Below are 24,863 nucleotides of genomic sequence, written 5' to 3'. Positions count from 1 at the left end.
CAGAAGCTTGTTTGAGAGCTAATCATATTGTGATCGACCCTCCCTTGCTCAAGGGTCGATTTTAGCAACTTTCAATAGCTAAACAAAATTCTTGGAAAACAAGGGTCGACCTTCCTTCCATCAAGGGTCAATCCTAGACACATCTAGTAGCTATCTAAGGCCAATTTCACTTTAAGGATTGACCCTCCTTGTTCATGGATCAACCTTTCATGCCCATTTCTACAAAAATGCCTAACTTTAGCCTTCATTTCATATCATTCCCGTATCCATCAATTACCACATTAATTCAACAATATCATAAGGAGAATTTCATGTCAATAACATTGGGAAAAATTCATCCAACATCCAAAATTATCATAGAGCATAACTCATCCATATAATTAATCCTAGCTCAAAATTATCAAGAAAACTAGGGTTTTGCATTGTCTCATCAGTAAGAAAATTCATCCTTGACTTTACATCAACATACCTACTTAAGCTATGTTGTTGGTTTAATACACACAAGTACAAGTGGCCGTACAAGTAATAGAAAGGTAAATCGAGTATCGTTTCCCATAAAGATTTGTCCTTATTCGTACTAAGTACTAGATTTATAACATAATCTATCTTATCCAAGCACTCAATTTTGAATGATTGATTAAACTAAAAAGGATATTTAAAACTAAGCAAATAAAGAAGAATAAAATTTCACTAAAAGAGATATTAATTCAAAAGCTTAGGATTATGGTGCCTTTTAAACTTCATCTGAATTTAATAATTTTCCTTAACTTAGATTAATGGAATATATGACTAACCTATAATCCATATTATGCACAAGTCTCTGTTGAGATCTTGCACACATACCATTTTAAAACTAATTCCTTATGTCTATGCAAATCAATTAGAAAAGGTTCATTACATTCATGCTCTAATTTGGCTGCCTAAGATATTTAAGTATATATCTATACTAAATACGAAACTATCACCTAACTCCAAAGTGAATCGAACAAAGGCTATTTAAAACAATGGTTTATTCTAAACTCCCTCTGTTGAGTTCCATTTAGAGACCTAATACAATTCAACTAGCGATCAAGCAGTGAAAAGCAAAGGGGAAATTTTTTTTTAGCTCTTAAAAATAATGTGTTTTTGGAAATAAGCCTCCAGATAATTTTAACTATTTTTAGCCACGAGAAAAGACTTTGGGATAAAAATGCCCTTAATGAGCCATCTTCGTTGACACGCACTCTCAAACAGGTGGAAAATGGGAAAATAAATATGCAAAGAATTTGCAAACATCTAATTTTGTGCAAAACATCCTTTTTTTTTGGCAAAGCTTGTGCAAAACAAAATAATGTTGCATGAGATGGTTTTCAGAGATTTTGGACATGGCATTCGGATAATAGGAGAAAAGTGATATTAAACCGAACGAGGAACCGGTCGTGATGAATCGAAAGCTTTGAGAATGATATGAAACAAGAAATTCCTGATACGATTGTGAATCGAAAGGAGAAAGATGTGAATCCAAAGCACGAAATGGTCGTGCTACAACAGGCCATATGTGACAAGGTTGTGGCAAGGCAGGGTTTAGAGTTTATGAAACGGCATGTTGGGAATGTGTAACATGACATGGTGGGAATGTGTGACACGATTGTGACACAACAAGGTTTAGAGTTTGTGACACACCATGGAGGGAATCTGTGACACAGTAGGGTTCAAAGTTTGTGACACACCATGGAGGGAATCTATGACATGGCAGCGTTCAGAGTTTGTGACATGGCATGGAGGGAATCTGTGACATTGCAGGGTTCAGAGTTTGTGACACGACATGGAGAGAATCTGTGACATTGCAGGGTTCAGAGTTTGTGACACAGCATGGAGGGAATCTGTGACACTATAGGGTTTAGAGTTTGTGACACCACATGGAGGGAATCTGTGACACGGCAGCATTGAGAGTTTGTGACACGCCATGGAGGGAATTTGTGACACGGCAAGGTGCAGAGTTTGTCAGACTCCATGGAGATCTGTGACATGAAAGGGTTTAGAGTGTGTGACACGGCATGGCAATTTATGGGTGACACGATATGTTTTGAAAAAGGAAAAAAATAGGCAAATAACGAGGAAATCGATTGGACTTCCACTAAATGAATTCAATGAATAAATGAATATTTATAGAGGAAATTGTGAGGCCATTTCATTTTAATTAAATATTTTCCAAAAATCATAAACGTTTGTATGAAGGAACTTAAAGATTTTGATTTGATTCATTCCTCATTCCCAAAGGTACCAGAGTGTTTGTCTTTGTTATTTGCAAGCTTGATGACACCACAACAACAATATCAGTTATCAGTGAAGAGGTTAGTCAGTCTGAAAATAAAACTTTTAAAACTTTCTTCCGTTCGTTAATTTTTTGCTGGGTTTTTGTGATATGTTTGTGTTTATTCATTCTTTTTCAATTGTTATGTTTAAATTGTTTTCTTCCCGATTTTATGGTCCTACCAAAGTTTTGAACTACAACAGATATGGCGTGTAGTAAATTAACTGCTTTTTAGGGTTTTTAGCATGTCACGACATTGGTTATTTTAGGGTAGTTCATGTAACGAGTCAGTAATTACATTGATTGGTGTGTCACACGCCATGGATATTTTAGGCTAGTTCGTATAAGGACATAGTAATTATAGTGATTGGCGTGTCAGCGTTGGCGTGTTACAACATTTGACTTGATACACATGGCGTGTTTTAACATTTTACGTTATATGCATGGCGTGTTACAACATTTTACATTATATGCATGGCGTGTTATAACATTTTACGTTATATGCATGGTGTGTTACAATATTATGAGTTAACTCACTCGTGCATGTGTGCCATGTTTTCAAATGCAGTCCAGAAAATATAAGGATCGTGACATTTTGCTTATTGTGCCATGGGAGAAGTGGGCGTTCAATGTCGCTATTAACACCCACTGTAAGTGGTCACAACTGCATTACATTAACAAGACTCTCCAAGAGAAAGGGGAGTATGATGCAGTGAAGCGTACATGCTTCGGAATGCTGCTGGACGTATATTCGCAAGGCTACTTCTCCATTGGTCTTTTACATAACATCATGATTCGTTGAATCACTGTGACAGATTCAATGGAGCATGAGCTATGGTTTGCTATTGGCAAAAGCAAGGCATGCATTTCAAAGCAGGAGTTCTACCTTATCACCGAACTAAAGTTTGGTCGAATGCCTAATGTGTTCACACAACCGTACGAGGTTGTTGCGAATGGAATTCATGCACGACACTAGAATGGGCAGCAGAGTGTTAAGCTACAAGCGTTGCTTGATAAGTTCCGTAGAGGCAACTTTCAGCAATCAAGAGACACGACCAAGATGGCACTCATCTTGATCATGAATAACATTTTATTTGGTCAAGACTACCGTAGACGGGTGACGCCTCTCATCATTGTTGGAAGACATCGACGCTTGGATTGTCTTCCCATGGGGTCACTATGCTTGGAGGTTAACCTTGGATTACCTTTTGAAAGGGTTCGAAGTGCTTGCCCCGAATATGCAGAAAGATTTTTTAATGTACAACGTTTACGGATTCACGATGGTGATACAGGTTGTCACTACCCGATACTCCCCTCGAGCCCGTGACAACCGTCGCGACGTCTCGGTAGACATTCGATATCCGAAATGCCAACTGAAACCCCGTAAGGCTTTAGTACCATTTTTTTTCATCTCCCCTATGAGTAATCATCCCCAAACCTCGTTTTTAAGGAATTTTAAGGTTTTTCCCTTTCAAAATCGTGGAAAAATAATTTTCGCCTCACAAGGGCGTTTTCGTCATTTTTCTTCAAAATTTTTCGAACCCGACTAAAAATGTAGTAGATAAGTGGAAAACAAATATTTCAAGACTTAAAATAAATTTGGGTGCCTAAAACATTTATTAAAAATGATATTGCAACTATTTGAATAAAATAAAAATATTTAATAAAATATTCTAATTTCCTGTAAAATAATATTTATAGAGTCATCGGTAAATAATTTTTGCAATGTAAAAACTAACTAAATTCATACGTACTATAATACAAATAACTGAGATATGAAATTTACTTTATAGTGACTCATGCACCCACAAGGAACAAAAGTGCACAAAGGCAGTAAACCTATAATTTTTAGAGTAGTAAAGCAGACTATAATCCTTGACGATATCTGCTATCCACAGGCTACCTCGAGCCTGAAATGGTTGAAAATGAGGGTTGTGAGATTATAAAATCCCAGTGAGTAAATAGATACCATCTAAAGTCGAGTAAATGGAGACAGATAAAACAGTTTAACATACTAAAATTCATCACCTTTCAACTTGTTTCAACCAAATAAAATCAATTCATATAAATCGAGTAATTAACATGGCTTATGAATTTCTTAAAACTTTGGCTCGTGCCAAAATCATTCTCATACCCAGTTATCAGGGAAACCTTGGCCGCGGGCTATCCCAAACCGAGTCTGCCAAGGCTATTAAAAAGTTATGTACTCATAAATCATGTTTTTATTTTGAAAATATAGTCGTTCCTTGGTGTCGGCTAAGTTAGCCCTCACGTGGTGGTTTAATGTGAAGTGAACTCTAAAAGTGTTAACCTCAGGAGTTATCCACCCGCGCCTTTCATACTGAGGTAAGATATAACGGGGTTACTGTGCCCTCTAATAGGTTGGTCCAGGGAACCTGCCCACTGCAGCAAGCTAATAATTATCCCACCAATCAATCAAATTCAATAACATGATATGGTAATTATTGTAATTCACAACCTTTCAAGGCTAAATACACAGTTCATATATTTCAACACAAGTACTAATTCTACCATTCATGGTAATATTGTCATAAGCCAATCAATTAGAACCATAAATTCACAATACATCAATTGGTCTCCAATTACTCTATTTGAAAAGCCATCATTCAATTTAAAAATAATTTTATGAAATTATTTCATTAAATCACATTTTCTTTATAAAGTAAAAAAATTAATCATTTAATTCATTTTTCATAAAATTCACAAAATCAGATAAAACATACTTTAGATAATTAAGACGATAGTAAGGTTACTCACAGTACTAGGAGTTTGATATATTCCTATTCTCGGTCTTCGGGCACAATCTCTTTACCCTTGTTAGAGGGCTCACCACCTATACATCATACATGACACGAATTTCAATAAATTGTGTCAATTTATCATAAACTATTTCAAGCTCTATAAATCTATATGAATGCACGAAATGTGATGCAAAATGTCCGAATAGCCGTTTAAATACGGTATTCGACCTAATTCGCACTATTCTCGGTGTAATTGGCTAAAACCTCCAATTTAACTCTAAATTGATTTCTTTCACTTTCTACACTCTAATTATACTTAAAATACCTCAATGATTGTGAATATGATTCAATTTATCAGTCCGGACCATAAATCGCACATGTCTATACATTAGGTAAAAATTCAGATTTTCATGCCAAAATTTCCCATTAAATTTCTAGCCTCACTAATCATTAAATACCACCAAAATATCATGAAATATCATCAATTTCAGCCTCAATATCCTCCCTAGAAAATTCAGGCTCTTGTGGGTTTGTGAAGAACAAAGTGATTTCTTGCTAGATTTTCATACTTTCCATTACCAAACAACCAAAAACACTTAATTAGCTTGAAATCTTTCAAGATCAATGCTCAAAACCTCTCCTCTCAAATTCGACTAGCATGGGTTCATCATGCAAACTTGAGTTCTAAGCATGAAAAATGAAAAAGAAAGCATGGGTGGTGTAAATCACAAGATAAAATCACAAAATTTTATCTTTATTAGCTTAATCCATTGAAATCCCACACTTTTTCTTTAATTTTCCCACCTATGGTTTGTGTTCTTTCCTTTCCTCTTCACTTCATGCTTTGGCCGTCCATATGGGTGAGAAATGGGCTGATTTTGTGCTAATTTATAAGGAAAATAATAATTGGATGAGATTTTGACACGTGTCACCATTCCATTGGTCCAGTGTCATACTTAGCCATTAAGCAATCTCTCTCTACCACTTAAATTTCCTCAATTATCCATGATAATATTGGGTAAAATCCATGTGCTGGACAAGTGTTGGGTGGTGTAAAATTATCATTTTACCCTTGGACGGTAAAATGACTATTTTGACCCTATGCTCGAAAAAATGCCGAAATTAAAATTTTCCACTTCTCAAACTCAAATCATACTCCAATGAGTCAAATGTGATCAAAATCTTTTCTAAAAATTCTCATTTTGTCCTTGGGTGACAAAATTACCATTTTACCCCTAAAACATGAAAATTCCAATTTGACTCCAATTCAGCCTTCAAACTCCAAATCATCATTTTAAGTCATTCTGGGTTTTAAAATTCTCAATTTCATCTTAAGATCTCTATTTAGACTAGTTTGAGGCTTAATTCAACTTAATAGTACCATTTGGTACAATATCGACTTTTGACAATTTTTCGAGGTTTTCCAAGTATGCAAGCATATTGTCAATCACATGAAGGACACGGCAAGTACTTTATAAGGTCGGGCTTAACAGCACTACCTCCCTTAAAATAAAATTTTAACCTCAAAGTTTCATTTACTAAACTCAAAGAAAATGTGGGGTATTGTCTTCTCATCTAATGTTCAACTTCCCATGTCATATCTTCCATTCGAGCATTCATCCACAATACTTTAACAATTGGGATGCTCTTATTCATTCCTGTGCGTATTCTCATATTTATGTTTACCTCACATTTATGTAGCTTCAATCTTCTTAATCATATTAGTCCATCGCGTACGGCTTAACCGCGCTATAGATTACATTTCCTTGATACCATTTCCTTAACTATCTCCCAAAGTCTCTTATGTCCACGCAACTCAACCTCTAATGGGATTTCTTATTGTTGCGCTACCTTTATCACTTGTCAACAATCAATAATTCTCACTTCAAAATACTCTTTATTTATCCATATATATATTTAACATCACAGATAATTCAAATTTGATAACCATTAGTAACCATATTCTCAAAAAGAAAACTCCAGTACTTTCATAATCCAGTACTTATTAGTTAGATCTTGTCTATTACCATGATATATTTAAATAAATAAACCTATCTTTGGATGTATCCTTATGGACTTAATCAATCCTTATAATTCCTAGGTCATAACCAACTTGTTAGTTATACGTCACATATAAACATATCTAACTTGTGATTCCTCAAATTTTACTCCAAACACTAGGTCTCATGGCCTTATTAGTTTATCAATCTGAAAATGAAAATAAACATTTATCTCCCCTCAAGTACACTTTAAAATCAAAGTATCATTTATCAAAATATTTCTGGTAACAACTTCCTTCAGCCCTTTTTACCGTAGAAGATTAAATCCATAATCATCCATTTTGAGTCATGGGCTTATGCCAATCAAGGCAAATTTTCACACTTTCGATTACACCAATTCGATTGCACATATTCCATTCTCATATGAGAGTTAACCACTAGTTGGCATCATCCCCAAACAACACGTATTATATAAATCAAATTTTTATAGTCAAAGTTCATATTGGATTAATTCAACCCTTTGTCATATCTCATCACCAAACCCTTACTTGTACATGAGTACTTGAATTTTCGAATCATCATTTCTTTTCTAAGTAGATCTTTACAGTTCCTGTAGCATATTTCTATTCCCTTACACATAATAGTGTCATTTAATCAAATCGTATCACCCTCATTTTCTAAACATTCGGAACACAATTCAACCTTTGCCTACCATTATTAAGTACTTTGCCTTGATAATTACTTAAAAATAAATTGAAACTTGTGGGGAAGTACATTTCACAATTTATGTTTTGCGTCTACAATTATGTTGAGACCAGAACCTCATCGGGTCCATAAAATATTAGGATAATCATTGCCTCAAACTAGTATTTCCAAGTATACTTATACTTGTTTCCCATCCTCATACTTATGTGACATGTCAGTCATGAGTCTAACTTGACTGTATAGCCATTTGCTCCTTAAGCTTTAATGTTTTCTCATTACGAAAAGTCTTTCGAATTTATCACATCAGAGTATTCATAAGGTGGATACAAATCCATATTTTATAGTTCAAGGTTTAACACAGTGAACACTGTCTCATCATTAAAGTTCCACCCTTATCTATCGATCATAGCTCCCTTGCACACTTACCTATACATTCCTAGGTTACTTACAAGCCACTCATGGCCATCCAATTTTTGACCTCTTATAGTCAGTCAAACTAATATATTCTCTTATGCTTTTCCATACGCTTCCTTTAATAAAGTTCCATTGAGAACTTAAATAATCTAAGGCTTATCTTCAAAGTCACTCATAACTTTAGTCATTCATTGCATGTTTGATAACACTTTAGCTCACTAACCCCACTAGACATTATTTCAAAATCTCCCAAGGCGTCCATGTTCTTAATTCAGATCATACCATCTAATATAATTACATTAATTATCCTTAAGTCCTTATGCTCAGCCTATCAACATTCATATCTCCCCCTCCTTCATGTTATTGGCTTTGTTAAAGTATATGTGTCCTTTTAACCTTTCACACTACATTCTACATTTATGCCAAGGCGCTCTAAATTTCATGTCAAACCTATTGTCATGTAACCATAAATTAGGGTTAGCTCCCCTATGGAATATCTCCTTCCATATGATGCATGGGGATCACAAGATGTATAACTCCAAGTGTATGCCGACATATTGATAATCTCCATATATTTCATGATCATGGAAACCATAATTTTCAAAACTATCTTTTTATTGCAAGTTTATGATTGGAACATTAATCTCCACATATACATATACACGCACATTCAAATGTCCATATTCCTCATTATGTATATGGGTATCTGTTTTCAAATACCTTCAAACTAATTTCTCTTTGTTCATTTCCAATTATATGTTTAAGTTTCCTTGTACTATATATCATTGCATCATAATGTCATCTCCATTGAATTATAATCTATTATGCATGTATGCTTTATAATCCCATTGATACTTCAAAGATTTATCATAACTTGATCATTGCATCTTATGCAATACCACAATTCCTAAGAGTCATCCTTTTTCCTCGATTATTCTTCATGCCTCTATATTACCTTGTATCCTTCTTGCATTTTGATATTGATTTGTCACTTAAAACTCAGACTCATTTGAATCATGTATGCCTCAAGCATCTTCAAATTCCAATTTCCATAATATATTAGGAAAGTTTCATTACCTGACTTCATTATCAAGGTCAACTTCAATCATCCTTTGTTCCACTCTTTCATATGAATATAACATCATTATTCCTTAACCAATTTACAAATTGCACTTGAAATTGCAAAACTTGAAACTAGATTCTCCTCAAGTACTTTTCAATATTAATACTAATATCACTCTCAGCTTACAGCTTCCTTTTTATAACCGCATAACTTAGTGCTTGCTTTCACAAGATCCATGGCAGAACTTTTCTTGAGTATTTCCTTGGGGATATCTATCTTAAACTTATGTCTCACAACATGTGATCACTTAACCCGTAACTTAGCCATTTATGTGGCATCCCTTTCGGGGCCTACTCCGAGGTATTGTTATGTTTGGGTCCCCATCACTTGACTTACTCGCATACGCCGTGCCTAATCGCGGCACGACAGGCCCTACAGGACCTTCTCGCCAAGTTTCGAACCCTAAACCTTTTGCTTCTCCCCCGAAGGGAACGCCTTTAACCATTTCAGCTTTATATCCACATAATCGACCTTGTGTTGTTACTAGCCCCTTTTTATTTAACTGAGTCGACACAAGAATTATAAATTCTCATAGCAACACTTTACATTAACTCATTTACCATACCACACTTGTAATTCGTTATTCATACTTCATCACTTAACATTGATATTCCTCATTGATATCTCATACCTTCATCTTTCTTTACACTTATATTCACAATCCTCATAGAATCAAAAATCCATTATAAGCATCACTTATATCCTTTCAAATTTGTAGCTACAACTGAAATTTCAAATTTCACCTTTTCCATAATAAATTTTGAAGTCACTTATCAGGTATTGTAGTTGCCTGTACCATTGATGAATTTCTACGTCAATTCTCAGTAATTATATAAGGCAACTAATCACACTACTAAGGTGAATACCCCTGCTCAATGATTATACCACTAATCCACTTCTGTCCTACCAAAAAAGTTCCCATATACATGTATCAAGTCATTTAAACAACTACTTCATTCACATTATATAAAATAAAAGTCAACCCTTAATTCCTTTATACAGGTAGTTACTATTTCCTTTATACTACATCTATCTAGAGTTAAAGTAGTACAACTTCAACAAAACACTAAGTATCTTTAGGGTCATCATCACTCTGATCCTCTTTCGAATTCTCTTGGAGCTTTTTTTTTTTTAAATCTGAGCTTGTTGGATTTTTCTACATTCCTCAATTTCTTTCAAAATGAAATTTCTTATGCCTTCATTAACGTCGTTACTATCAACACTTTCATAAGTCTCACTAGTACTAGTGCTTTCCTTTATTCGAACCTTCGCTCCCAAATCCGATGGAGTCCAATTAATAGGAACCCTAAATGGATATCTTTCTAGATTACTGGGTTCAGAACGATATCGGCTTTCAACGGTGGAATCTATTAATCCCTCACTAGTACAATGTGAGGTATCAGAATCACTGTCTCTCCTAAGCATAGTAAGTGCAATCTGCGCACCACAACCTATACGTAACCAAATGGTAATTTCTTGATCATTTATATCCCACAAGGACAAATAGGTTTCTATGCGCAAATGTATCTATCCAACAAAATCTAATCTAACTTAACTTAACTTGGGGCCACACTGACACTGTAGTTTTTTTTTTTAAACAACTTTAAAACCAAATGTTCATACCTTTAACACCAAATGCTCCGATACCACTAGAATTATCACAACCAGGTACTCCCCTCGAGCTCGTGACAACCGCCGCGACGTCCCGGTAGACATTCATTACCCGGAGTGCCAACCGGAACCCTGCAAGACTTTAGTACCATTTTTTTTTCATCTCCCCTATAAGTAATCATCCCCAAACCTCGTTCTTAAAGAATTTTAAGCTTTTTCCCTTCCAAAACTGTGGTAAAATAATTTTCACCACACAGGGGCATTTTCGTCATTTTTCCTTAAAATTTTCCAAACACGACTAAAAATGTAGTAGATGAGTGGAAAACACATATTTCATGATTTAAAATAAATTTGGGTGTCTAAAACATTTATTAAAAATGATATTGCAACTAGTTGAATAAAATAAAAATATTCAATAAAATATTCTAATTTTTTGTAAAACAATATTTATAAAGTCATCGGTAAATAATTTTTGTAATGTAAAAACAAAATAAATTCATACGTACTATAATACAGATAACCGAGATATGAAATTTACTTTACAGTGACTCATGGGCCCACAAGGAACAAAAGTGCACAAAGGCAGTAAACCTACAATTTTTGGAGTAGTAAAGTAGACTATAATCTTTGACGATATCTGCTATGCACAGGCTACCTCGAGCCTGAAATGGTTGAAAAGGAGGGTGGTGAGATTATAAAATCCCAGTGAGTAAACAGATACCATCTAAACCATCTAAAGTCGAGTAAATGGAGACAGATAAAACAGTTTAACATATTGAAATTCATCACCTTTCAACTTGTTTCAACCAAATAAAATCAATTCATATAAATTGAGTAATTAACATGGCTTATGAATTTCTTAAAACTTTGGCTCGTGTCAAAATCATTCTCATACCCAGTTACCAGGGATACCTTGATCGCGGGCTATCCCAAACCGAGTCTGCCAAGGCTATTAAAAAGTTATGTACTCATAAATCATGTTTTATTTTTGAAAATATAGTCGTTCCTTGGTATTGGCTGAGTTTGCCCTCACGTGGTGGTTTAAGGTGAAGTGAAGTCTAAATGAGTTAACCTCAAGAGTTATCCACCCACGCCTCTCATACTGAGGTAAGATATAACGGGGTTACTGTGCCTTCTAATAGGCTGGTCCACGGAACCCGCCCACTACAGTAAGCTAATAATTATACCACCAATCAATAAAATTCAATAACATGATATGGTAATTATTGTAATTCACAGCCTTTCAAGGCTAAATACACAGTTCATATATTTCAACACAAATACCAATTCAGCCATTCATGGTAATATTGTCATAAGCCAATCAATTAGAACCATAAATTCACAATACATCAATTGGTCTCCAATTACTCTATTTGAAAAGCCATCATTCAATTTTAAAACAATTTTATGAAATTATTTCATTAAATCACATTTTGTTTATAAAGCCGAAAAATTAATCATTTAATTCATTTTCCATAAAATTCACAAAATCGGATCAAACATACTTTAGATAATTAAGACGATAGTAAGGTTACTCATAGTACTAGGAGTTAGATATACTCTTATTCTCGGTCTTTGGGCACAATCTCTTTACCCTTGTTAGAGGGCTTACCACCTATACATCATACGTGACACGAATTTCAATAAATTGTGTCAATTTATCATAAACTATTTCAGGCTCTATAAATCTATATGAATGCACGAAATGTGATGCAAAATGTTCAAATAGCCGTTTAAATATGGTATTGGACCTAATTCGCATTATTCTTAGTGTAATTGGCTAAAACCTCCAATTTAACTCCAAATCAATTTCTTTCACTTTCTACACTCCAATTATACTTAAAATACCTCAATGACTGTGAATATGATTCAATTTATCAGTCCGGACCATAAATCGTACATGTCTATACATTAGGTAAAAATTCAGATTTTCATGCTAAAATTTTCCATTAAATTTCTAGCCTCACTAATCATTAAATACCACCAAAATATCATGAAATATCATCAATTTCAGCCTCAATATCCTCCCTAGAAAATTCGGCCTCTTGTGGGTTTGTGAAGAACAAAGTGATTCCTTGCTAGATTTTCATACTTTCCATTACCAAACAACCAAAAACACTTAATTAGCTTGAAATCTTGCAAAATCAATGCTCAAAACCTCTCCTCTCAAATTTGGCCAGCATGGGTTCATCATGAAAACTTGAGTTCTAAGCATGGAAAATGAAAAAGAAAGCATGGGTGGTGTAAATCACAAGATAAAATCACAAAATTTTACCTTTATTAGCTTAATCCCTTGAAATCCCACACTTTTTCTTTAATTTTCCCACCTAGGGTTTGTGTTCTTTCCTTTCCTCTTCACTTCATGCTTTGACAGGCCATATGGGTGAGAAATGGGCTGATTTTGTGCTGGACAAGTGTTGGGTGGTGTAAAATTATCATTTTGCTCTTGGGCGGCAAAATGACTATTTTGCCCCTATGCTCGAAAAAATGCCAGAATTAAAATTTTCCACTTCTTAAACTCAAATCATACTCCAATGAGTCAAATGTGATTAAAATCTTTTCTAAAAATTTCCATTTTATCCTCGGGTGACAAAATTACCATTTTACCCCTAGAACATGAAAATTCAAATTTGACTCGAACTCAGCCCTCGAACTCCAAATCATCATTTTAAGTCATTCTGGGGTTTTAAAATTTTCAATTTCATCTTAAGATCTCTATTTAGACTAGTTTGAGGCTTAATTCAACTTTATAGTACCATTTGGTACAATATCGACTTTGGACGATTTTTCGAGGCTTTCCAAGTTTGTAAGCATATTGTCAATCACATGAAGGACATGGCAAGTACATTATAAGGTCGGGCTTGACACAAGTACTGTCACGTAACATTTTTCATTTTCCTTTTGACATAATAATTTATGGTTGCACTCATTTATCATTTACGGTCTGATAATGATTACATTTGACTTGCAGTTTTGGGCAATTGAGGCAATTCCGGCCTTGCAAAAGATAGTTGCCCCTTCTGCTCCGAAGGACAATGTGTACCCACGCATGTGCAGATGGCAATGCAACTAGAAGCCAAAAGACTTCTACAAGGCAGTTGAAATGTTGGAGTCATCTCAGCAGGTGAGTGAACAGCTACTAATTTCTGCTGTGAATTTGTATAATAATTTTCCCTAAAATTTAATCACAATCCGTATTTTGTAGTTGTGGGCAGTTGAGACCTTGGAGCCCACCCCGGATTAGGCCTGTCGGGATATTTTGTGGACATCGATGTCCCATTATTTAAGGGCCACCAATATTGTCACATCCCAATTTTCGGGCCATGATCGGCGCATAGACCCAATGGGCATAGCCCATGAAGCCCAAGCAAGCCTATTTATATAACCTGTTCCTTATTCTATCAAATGTTCCTAAAGTCACATTTCATAATTCCAACCTACAAGTGCTTTAATAATGTGCTACAGTAGTTAAATACTTGCATTTATGTTAACCCAAAATAATGTTAACCATTGCCAACTCATAGTGGCATCACCAATCAAATTATACATATATTGTCTAAGACATATATCTTAGTAATTTACATTGCGTTTATCTATACACAACAAAAAGACACTCGACTTCTAGCGAAGTGACCTTGGTGAAGGTACAACTATTGAATGCCGAGCTACCTACCAAGGAGATGAATCTACATGGACACCTCGACCTAGGTTCCAACTGCCTCCTGATCTGAAAACATGAAGTTGAAAACAGTGAGTATAAACTTAGTGAGTGAACATAAGAAGGGAACAAGTAAACGATACGAAGAAATATTGAAAACATGATGCACTTTAGTTATAAACAATGCAATTTAGTTTAATTTCTTATAAAGCCTCTTAATTCAACCCTTGATTATTTAATTCCTTACCATTGAAAATCCATGATAAACCATGAAGTTGAAAAGAATGAAAAATTTCAGCAAATATCCACGTAAGACAGGCAAAACAGAGGGTCATTGCCGTGAGAATGCCTTTCTGCTGCATCAAAATTCAAACCAAAATCTCGAACCACTCGAGAGTTTCTCACTGTAGTGAGAATGAATTCTCACTGCAGCGAAACCACCTGTAGGTATCTCGTTGCAACGAGTTATAGGACTCCAGCAAGCCTCCCAACTCGAGAGTTTCTCACTACAGCTAGATTCATTCTCGTTGCAGCGAGAAACAGAACACCTAAAAGAAATTTCTTATTACATTAAGAAAGGGCCATATCCCTGTAATAAAAAAATCAGTTTGAAAATACTTAGCAACATCCAAGGTTCAACATGCAGGATTCCACATACATTGCAATCATATACCATATTCATAAACTTTCTATTGCATAAGTATATATATATACATATATAAACACGAATAACACTACTGCCTCACTCAGCTCATGTGTAACCCTCACATCGCACACATATCTAGAGTCATCGTGTGCACCCCCACATTGCACATAACTAATGCCATTATGTTCAACCCCCACATCGCGCATAGGCAATATCATCGTCCACACTTCTACACCCATCATCACCAGCATGTGCTCCCCCACCTCGCGCACATGCACGACTATATTTATTACACAATATTAACTATCCATACACAACATATATATATATATATCCATATAATATAGGAGCACAAGGATTCATCATATTACACATTCACAACATACTACATTTCATTAAGGGCTTGTTCCCATGCAATTTTAAAGAAAAACCAATAAAATATTTCAAGTGGTTCAATCAAGCACATAATCATTTATTCCAAAACATTTTTAATGCAAGCTCACTCACTAGTCCTCGTTGATTATTAAATCGACTCCAATTTCCACTAATGGTCCGAATGGGGATGTAGAGTCTCGTTGGAACCTATTACACACAATAGCATCACAAATCAACTCAATTCACATAACCATAATTCTAAAAGCTATCTCCTAAATCATGTTCTATTAGTTATTCCTAGCTAGCTTCCAAGTACCATTAAGTGGCTATCTATTTTCACTATCCTAGTCACACTAAAATGAATAAACTACCTCAACTACAAAACACTCACAAATCTAACCACTAGCCATTCTCAACAACTTAAAAATCAACTCAATTTCTTTACTCACCTTGGTAGCTTCGTAATTGAACTCCTTCTCAAAAGTCCTCAAGCTAGTATAGGAAGTCTCTCTTTCTCTCTCTAAAACACCTAACTAGTGAGAGAAAGTATCAAAATAAGACTTCTGAGGGTTTTAAGGTGAGAGTCAAAGAGCACAAAGGACTTTGTGAAAAGGTGCACAAAAGCATGAAAATTGGGGTTAACTTGAGAAAATTTATGGAGGTTTCAAAGCAAGCTTCCATGGAAGGTAAGAAAACATGAGAAGGATGGAAGGAAGAAGAAAAGCTGCTAGAGAGTTAGATATTTATGCCTAAAGTTTATCCAATTCTTACATAAATGACCAAAATGCCCTTAACAAGCTCACTTTGTCTTCCCCTTACCTTTACACATTCTTTTTACTTCTTTAGCACTAAGACAAAGTCCATAGTAGTCTAGAAATACTTGGGTTCACGAAAAGTTAAAAATTTTGACCCGAGATGAAAAATGACCATTTTACCCATACTATAGAAATTATCATTATTTTTATTTTCTTCATTTATTTATCATGTTATACATCATTCATTTACTCCTTAGGCCTACTTAGGCCTTAATAATATTAGGAAATCTACTTTTAGGAGCTCACCAAGAAAATGACAAAATTACCCCTAGTCCGTGTTATCGCATCTACTTCTAGTTACGGGTCTATAGAGGTTGAGGTTTCACAAATACATGCCAATAGGGCACATGGAGGATCAAGCGGACTGGGGCTTAGGTGTGAGGGAAAAGAGGAGAAACTTGAAGCATAAAAGTGCCACTGGTGCCATGTAGCTAAGGCATACCGTCACTATTGGAGTTGATGAGCAATCAGTCTTCGAGTTGATGGAAGAAGGTGACGACCATGGTAATGGCAGTGAAGAGCCGATAAGGACGGTGCTAACGATTTGTGTTCAACAATTCCATATGTGATTATCAAATAACATATCTGTGTTTATAGTTTGAACATGCGACGATAGCTCTATAACCACCGATAGGTCCTTCTCAGACTCACAATGCTAACAACAAGCCGGTAAGGATGGTTATAATGATTTGTGTTCAACAATCCCATATGTGATTATCAAAAAACATATTTGTATTTGCAATTGGACCATGCGACGACAGTTCCTCAACCACTAAGAGGTCCTCCTCAAACGCACAGTGCTAACGACCCATTAATAATATCGATTCTAACGGTTTATGTTCAACATTTCCACATATGTTTATCGAGTAACACAGTAATTTCTATTATTCCAATTGAGGGAGGCGACAATAGCTTCTCAAAGACTGATCGGTCCTACTTAACAACGTAGTTGTAAAGAGCCACCGGTAAGGATATTAAAGTTCTAAGGGGTAATGCTCAACAATTCCATATATGATTATTGAATAACACAGTAATATATGTTATTGCAGTTGACCCATTCGACAAGAGTCAATGATGGAGTAGTCACGAAGTGTCAGTTGCGACGAATCATGCACCAGTATAAAAAAGACATGTCAGAGTTGAAGGCTTCAATTCAATCCCTGACTTTGGCGATGCAGATGTTTGAGGATCATGTCATTGCTCGGATTCTAGACGATCTGAAATTATAAGTACGTTATTCTATCTTCGCTCATATATTGGTCGTTTACGTTTAGTAGGTGTAGTTCTATTTTTTGTTCTCGAGTTATGGTTTGTGGTTTTTTATGAGCTAACGGATTTTCCCATTTGTGTCGTTCTGTAGGGCGGTCCTTCATCTCATGATGTTGGTGAGGACCACGATGATGCTGATGATGGGCAGCATGATGAACCTGGTGTTTACATTCACAATGACGTTGTTGGTGTTGACCGAGACCCTGTTCCTGAGGCCAATCTAGATGATGCTATGGTAGGGGATGTGACCCTTCAATTAGATATTACTGAAAGAGACCCTATTCTTGAGGCTGATTCGATTATCGATGCATCTACGGGAGGGAAGGGGGACCTTCACTCAGTCGTGGCTGAAGGAGAGCATCTTCCTCAGGTCGATGCATTAGTCGAGGTAGTAGCAGGAGGGGACCATCTTCTTCAGAGCACTCCTGAAGCCAGCAGGTCACGGTTGTCGTCACTAGAGTCATCTGATGTCCATCATCGTGCAGTACAAATTTCAAACCCAACTGAGCGGGCATAGCTGAAAATGGTGAGCAAATACAGGGCAAGCCCATATGTCGACCCCTTATTGAGCCATCGTGATGTAAAAAGCACAACAATTGAAGCATACGAAGCTTTCAAAAAAGACAAGTGTGCGAGGTAAGCTCAAAAATAACAATGCAAATATTGTTTTCAATGAAGCATTAATCCACCAAGGCTTGTCAAACTCATTTTGTTACATATGTAGGCGTAACGTCTGGATCTTAGGGGATCAAGGGGCTGACTTTTTCACAACATTAGAGGATCCCAAAGAAGAAATGACTAGTAAACAAATAGACACATGCCTCAGCATACTTTGTAAGTGGATGACAGAGTCGAAGTCAAAGTTATACACTGCCCGTGCATGCGTGGTTGACACGATATTCTTCGTAAGTTTATTTGAAAATTTTTCAATTTTGAAAATACTAAGTTTTTTATTGCATTAAGTGTAAGCTCATGTATACATGCTTCATAGGACACCATCCATATGCTACACACCACATTTCCAACTAAAGATGCCTAGTCGACTATGGAAATTCTAGATGAGTTACAGGGGTATGTGGAGGGTGAAAAGTCGACATACGGTAAAAAATGGGAAGATGTCTATTTCATCCTCGGGCCTTACAATGTGGGTGGGCATTGGGTGGTAGCGAAGATCGAGTTGGTAAGGTGGACGATCAAGGTGGACTCCGTAAGAACTTCGAATACTAAGGATAACGGAGTGCGTGCGACTTAGATGACACCCCTTACGATAATTATGCCAATCATCTGCCACCAAGCTAGTAATTTCAACAAAACATGCCGAAAGACACTAGATTTGGCACTAATGCCATTGGAAATTCATTTGCCAAAAGCTAAAGTGCATCGACAGAATGATGTGTCAGTTGCGGTATGTTCATGATAGGGTACATTGACGATATTTTGCAATCAAAATTGATCAGAGTTAAGTAGAATATGATTCCAAATATGCGTCACTAATACACTCTAGAAATTTTTTCCAACAGTTGTGAGAGTGAACCCTGAACATATCGGCCCTTATCTATACATTTTTTTTGTATATACAATTAATTTTATTAATTTTAATATTCGTACATTTTATACAATACTTTTTCTTTCTCAATTCAAACAAAGTGCCTTTAAATTAATATTGTAACCACATGGCATGTCACCCCATTGGGGCATGGCGTGGCACCCCTGAATACTGGAACAAGTCAGCGTGTCACGCCAAGTATCTACTTCCACTCAATGTGTCACCATAATTAGAACGTGCCATGTCACCCCATAATGCTACAAGAAGTCAACGTGTCACCACCAAAATCTGCATGAACTTAGTGTGTCATGTCAAGTATCTGTTTCCACTCAACGTGTCAGCACAAGATGGGGCCTACCGTGTCACCCCACAATATTGTAAGAAATCAACGTGTCACTATAGAAATCTGCATGCACTCAGTGTGTCACGCCAAGTATCTGCTTCCACTCAGCATGTCACCCCAAGATAGGGCATGCCGTGTCACCCCACAATACTGTAAGAAGTCAGCGTGTCACCATAGAAATTTACATGCACTCAGCATGTCACGCCAAGTATCTGCTTCCACTCAACGTGTCACCATAATTGAGGCATGCCGTGTCACCACAGAAATCTGCATGCACTTAGCGTGTCATGCCAAGTATCTGCTTCCACTCAGTGTGTCACCACAAGATGTCATTGACATCTAACAATTACAGCTTAATCTCAACCCCCACACTTGATGATGAAAATTGCCATGTGGCATTTCTTTAATTAGCTTAGCATTATATATTTTTGAGGAATTTTCATCCTTATATTTTAATTTTATTTTTAAAATGTTTTAATTTAATAAAAAATAATTATGATGATTCATAGATGAAATTTCATTGGATGATCCATAAATTTTTTAAATTTGTTTGGTCAAGTCATGTGTTTTAATCTTAAATTTCATATGATATGTTTTTAATTAGTCAAAAATTTTCTCTTTCTATACTTGCATCCTTTGAAGTAAACTCTTTGGTACAATATTATTATTATTTTGTTAAATGATTGGCTTAAAGTTTTATATGGATGTATTAATAAGATAAAATAAACGTTGTAATTAAAAAATTACAAAAAAAATTGAATATTAGGATTTAGAAAGCTACTAAAGTTTGACGAATTAATTTTATATCTCTTAAGAGATTTGGTTGTAAGAATATAAAAGGTTAAATCAAATGAAATAGAAAGGAATTTAATTAAATCATTAATTGTTTAATACAAGTCGTAATACAATGTGAGAAAGAGGGTAACAGTATAGGGACTTCGCAAGTCTATTTAGTGTTCAAAGCTACGAACAAAATGAAATGAATAATCAAATAATATATCTACAAAATTAATAAAAAAAATAAAGACTCATCTACAAGAGGAAACTAACAAGCCCAAAACCCAAATATGAATGACTGTAAGATACTGCAACAGAAAATTTTGACAAAGGTATTGCACATGGGTTACACATTTAGTTAGGCCGACAAGCAGTCTTCATCCACAAGACACCTTACATTTTTAGACATTGTCCTTCGTATTGGACAATTGTTGCGTGTGTGACCGGTTTGTCTGTAACTTAAACATGCTTTTGGTCGACGCACTTGTGGAGGCACCGATTGACTTGGAGATGGTACCGGATTTGTGGATGGAATTTGCAAATGGGGATGGGCAATTCTATCTTTTATGCCCTGCCTCTTGCATTATGAACATCTCCGTGCTCGACTGCCTTCACTGGCCGATGGAATCCTTCTCCTCCTTAGTCTTCCCGTTGGGCCTCGCCAAGGTAGTGGCAATACGACAATTTGTTTCACATGAGGGGGATGTCCCACTCATTAGGATGCCTTACCGGGTGAATGAACCCCGCATAACCCTCCACCAAAACGATTATCTTGTAGTAGTCAGTGCAAAATTCAATGGCTTCACATATGCATTTACTAAAAAATACAATGAACTCAATGTTTAAGCACTATGTAAATGCTATGTCAATTATGGTTCAAATAAGAAATAAAGATATGTTGACCTTATTGCTACAATGGCATGGCTGCATAGTAGTAAATCTGTTTAGAACTCACAACATGAACACGTCTTCGTGGACAGGTTTACAAGTCCATCCATCTTCCCATCTTTAACTTTAACTCCACTCGATTGATATGTTTAACCACAAAGCGATGTCAATTATTGAACCATTCGCTCAACTGCCTGGCAACCAAAGGGCTGAGGGGCGTGGTCACCTTGACGGCCTCTTCGTATCAATCATGGAACCAACGCTGGAACATGTCTCTGATGAACTCGATCAAAACAATGATTGGCATTTGTCTTGCATGCTTCAAGCATGAGTTAACACATTCCGCAATGTTGGATGTCATTATTTGGTATCGCCTTGCCAGTGAATAGGCACGTGTCCATCTCTCAGGGCCTATTCTCATAAGGTCAGCATGGGCTTCTGCGTGAATATGCTTGAGCTAGTTCATATGTCTGTTGAAATCAAAAAGCTTATAGCAATCTTGAGCAAGGGTGAAAATCATAGAAACGTTGTCGCGCTTGAATTTATTTTTAAAGTTTGTCTTCAAGTGGTACCTGCATAAACCACGGTGCGCTTCTGGGTATGCATTTTGGATTGCTTTCTTAATGTTGAGATTTTGATAAAAAATGAACATAGTGTTTTCAAGACAACCAACCGCATCACGCAGCTTGCTAAGAAACCACGTCCACGAGTCTTCGTCCTCAATATGGCCGATGCCAAACACAACTAGATATATGCACTCATTCGCATCTTTGCATTCAGCGAAAAACAGAACACCCTTGAACCTGCCTTTCAAATATGTCACATCAATTACAACCATAAGACTCATTACATCCATAAACTCCAAAATACAAGCCCGTATGCCCAGAAACAATATTTGAATCTTTCTGCCTCATCAGTAGCCACTACAGTGACTATGCTGAGATTTTCTTGTTCCAACATATAAAAATACGAGGGTAGTAGCTGAAATGACTCCTCGGGGGGATCAAAAACAAGCCTCTCCGTATACTCTTTCGCTTCCCAGGCCTTACCATACAAGCATTCCAATCCCCATTGAACCCTCATCTCACTAATTATGTCTTTAGGTCTCAATGCTACTCCATTAGCCTGAAGCTTGTGTGACATAAGTTCACCAATTATCTTCTCACTCTTAGTTGCAAATCGCCCTTGCAAACCATCGACAGTAAACATGTGTACTTTGTGAAACGTCCGAACTTGCCAATATTCTTCTCCTTCAAGTAACTTCATTGCACGCACACTAAACTTGCATGCCTTGTATTTGTAGCCAACCTCATAAAGAGCTTTACATGACCTTTTTACTCTTATCCCAAACTGCTTTTTTAGAGCCAACATGTTCAAAGCTTGTTTCAACTAGGCCTTCAAGGAAAATATTCTTCCTTTCTATAAGCGATCATCGGCACATGCTGACTCCTCGGTTGTAATTGTTTGGAAGGCAAACCTTTTTGCACCTGAAATTACCCACCTACGAGATATCCCTACATTTCCCCTTTCCTAATAACTTTCATGGAGCAATGTATCAGGGGAACGAATCTCGTTCTCATCAGCGATGGGGTTATTGTATATGGGGTCATCACACTGAACATCTCCTACATCAACACCTCTAACAGGTTCCGTTTCACCTTCAACATTATTGCAAATTGGAATGTCACTGTCATAAAGCCAGTCATCGTCTGAACTCTCATCATGCCATTCATTAGGCCCATCATCCGAATTGTCATCAAATTTATCTTCACCGGTAGGGAACAAATCCTCATTTCCCTCATCAGATGTAGCATTATCCTCGAGCATCACAATGTCACCCTCCAATGTAGTAATGTTGTCCTCAAGTGTTGCATTCTCATTTGAAAATGCCATTACACCCTGTACAGTTTCACTTGATCGTTGCATTTGTTGGACACAAGTAACTAATTGGTTCAATGCACATCCTGATTAGAATTGTGCAACCAATTATTTTGTGAATGTCGTGTATCTACCGGGCTACACAAACTCTTGTGCGTACGTCAATTACCATTTTTGTGGGTTACAGACCGAATGTTGTGGTATATGGGAAGCATTGTATATCTCATTTTAATTGAGTTGATTACCATGTTGTTCAGCTTCTTCATGAGACATAACTGTGAAACATCGACCTTCATAAACATGTAACTTGAGATAGAACTTATGTTTAAAGATTTAATTTGAGCTAATGATGCTAGTTTTATGTTACTTATAATTATTTTATGTCGTTATAGGAGTAGGGTTAAAAAATAATTTCAATTGGTGAAGAAAGGTGCATAGTGGGCTATTGCTCTATTTGCATATGTTTCAGTTTTTCAAGAATATATCCCACTACAAAAGTCCAAATAACATGATTTTTAGACCATTAGAAAGATAAGAAGTGGGGATACAACTTTGATGTTTACCACTTTACCCAATTTTGACAGGAAGGTGGTCAAAATCCTTGTCAAATTGAAAGTACTGTGCCAAAAGAATAGATTTGGACAAAACATTTGAGCGCCGCGGTGCTAGAAATTGAGAGTCGCGACCCTCACCGTAATTTCCATAAATAACAAGTTTAGGGAATTTTTGAAGCTAGGATTTTTGGGGGCTACTTAAGGGACCTCTTTTAAAGGATTTTGGACCTTTTTCCAGTGTCAAAAGAGTAAAAAGATTGCACAAGAAAATGAGGAAGACAAATGGCCTTGTTAAAGGCATTATTGTAATTGCATGAGAAATTAGATAAGCTTTAACTATAAAGATCTCATCTTTTCCAGCAGCTTCCACAATTCTCCTGCAACTTCTTCTTCTTCTTCCCCCTCCCATCTCACGTTTTTCTCTTCTTCCATGAAAGTTTCTCTCAAGCTTCCATCACTCTCTCAAACTAACCTCAATTTTCGTGCTTTACACATCCTATTGTAAGGTTTTTCATACTCCTTTACTCCTTCACTTTAAACAAACCCTTAAAAGTCTTTCTTTAATACTTTCTCTCACCAGCTAAACTTTGTAGAGAGAGAAAGAGAGGTTTCATGATAGCTTGAGGACTCTTGGGAAGAAATTTCATTACCATCCATCAAGGTGAGTGATGAATTAGGATTGGTTTTAAGTTATTGATGATGGCTAGTAATTAGAGTTATGAGTTGTGTTATTTGTTGAAACTGTTTATCTATTTCTAGTGTTACTAAAGTAGAGAAATGGAATAGCTAATCAAATGGTAATTGGAAGGTAGATAGGAAGGGCTATTGAAGCTTGAATTGGGAAACAACTTTTGGAATGATATTAATGTAAATTGGATTGGTTGTGATGTTTTTGTGCGTGATAGGTTCCAACAAGGCCCCTCAGCGCCATTTGGACCATTAGGGAAGTTAGAGTCGATTAAAGGTTCAACAAGTATCGGCGAGTGAACTTGCATTAAAAAGGTTTTTGGATATACACATGTATGTTTGATTGAATCCCCTAAAGCATTTTATTAGTTTTATCTTCAAAACTCGCACGGGAACAAGCCCTTGTGAAATGTTTTATGTTATGAAATGGATAGTGTGATGAATTCATATGTTTCTGTATAATGTTGATATATATATATATATATATATATATATATATATATACTATGTCATAAATCT

At 36.1% G+C, this 24,863-nt stretch overlaps 1 protein-coding gene and 1 long non-coding RNA gene across 2 annotated transcripts; both read right to left on the bottom strand.

Annotated features, from left to right (window-relative positions):
- LOC108661270 lies at nt 4,153–13,225 on the bottom strand. The gene is made up of 3 exons (XR_001927025.1): nt 13,184–13,225; nt 5,072–5,147; nt 4,153–4,203 (listed from the first exon to the last, which is right to left on the bottom strand). It is a non-coding gene; the product is annotated as an uncharacterized LOC108661270 (long non-coding RNA).
- On the bottom strand, nt 21,651–22,596 carry LOC108661147. The gene is made up of 3 exons (XM_018117038.1): nt 22,076–22,596; nt 21,899–22,028; nt 21,651–21,695 (listed from the first exon to the last, which is right to left on the bottom strand). Exons 1-3 carry the CDS (start codon nt 22,594–22,596, stop codon nt 21,651–21,653), a joined length of 696 nt encoding a protein of 231 aa, XP_017972527.1.

The sequence above is a fragment of the Theobroma cacao genome, chromosome 3 (assembly GCF_000208745.1).
Source record: "Theobroma cacao cultivar B97-61/B2 chromosome 3, Criollo_cocoa_genome_V2, whole genome shotgun sequence".
NCBI classification, from domain to species: Eukaryota; Viridiplantae; Streptophyta; class Magnoliopsida; order Malvales; family Malvaceae; genus Theobroma; species Theobroma cacao.
The sequence above is the reverse complement of the archived record's forward strand: the minus strand, read 5'-3'. Positions and strand labels throughout refer to the sequence as shown.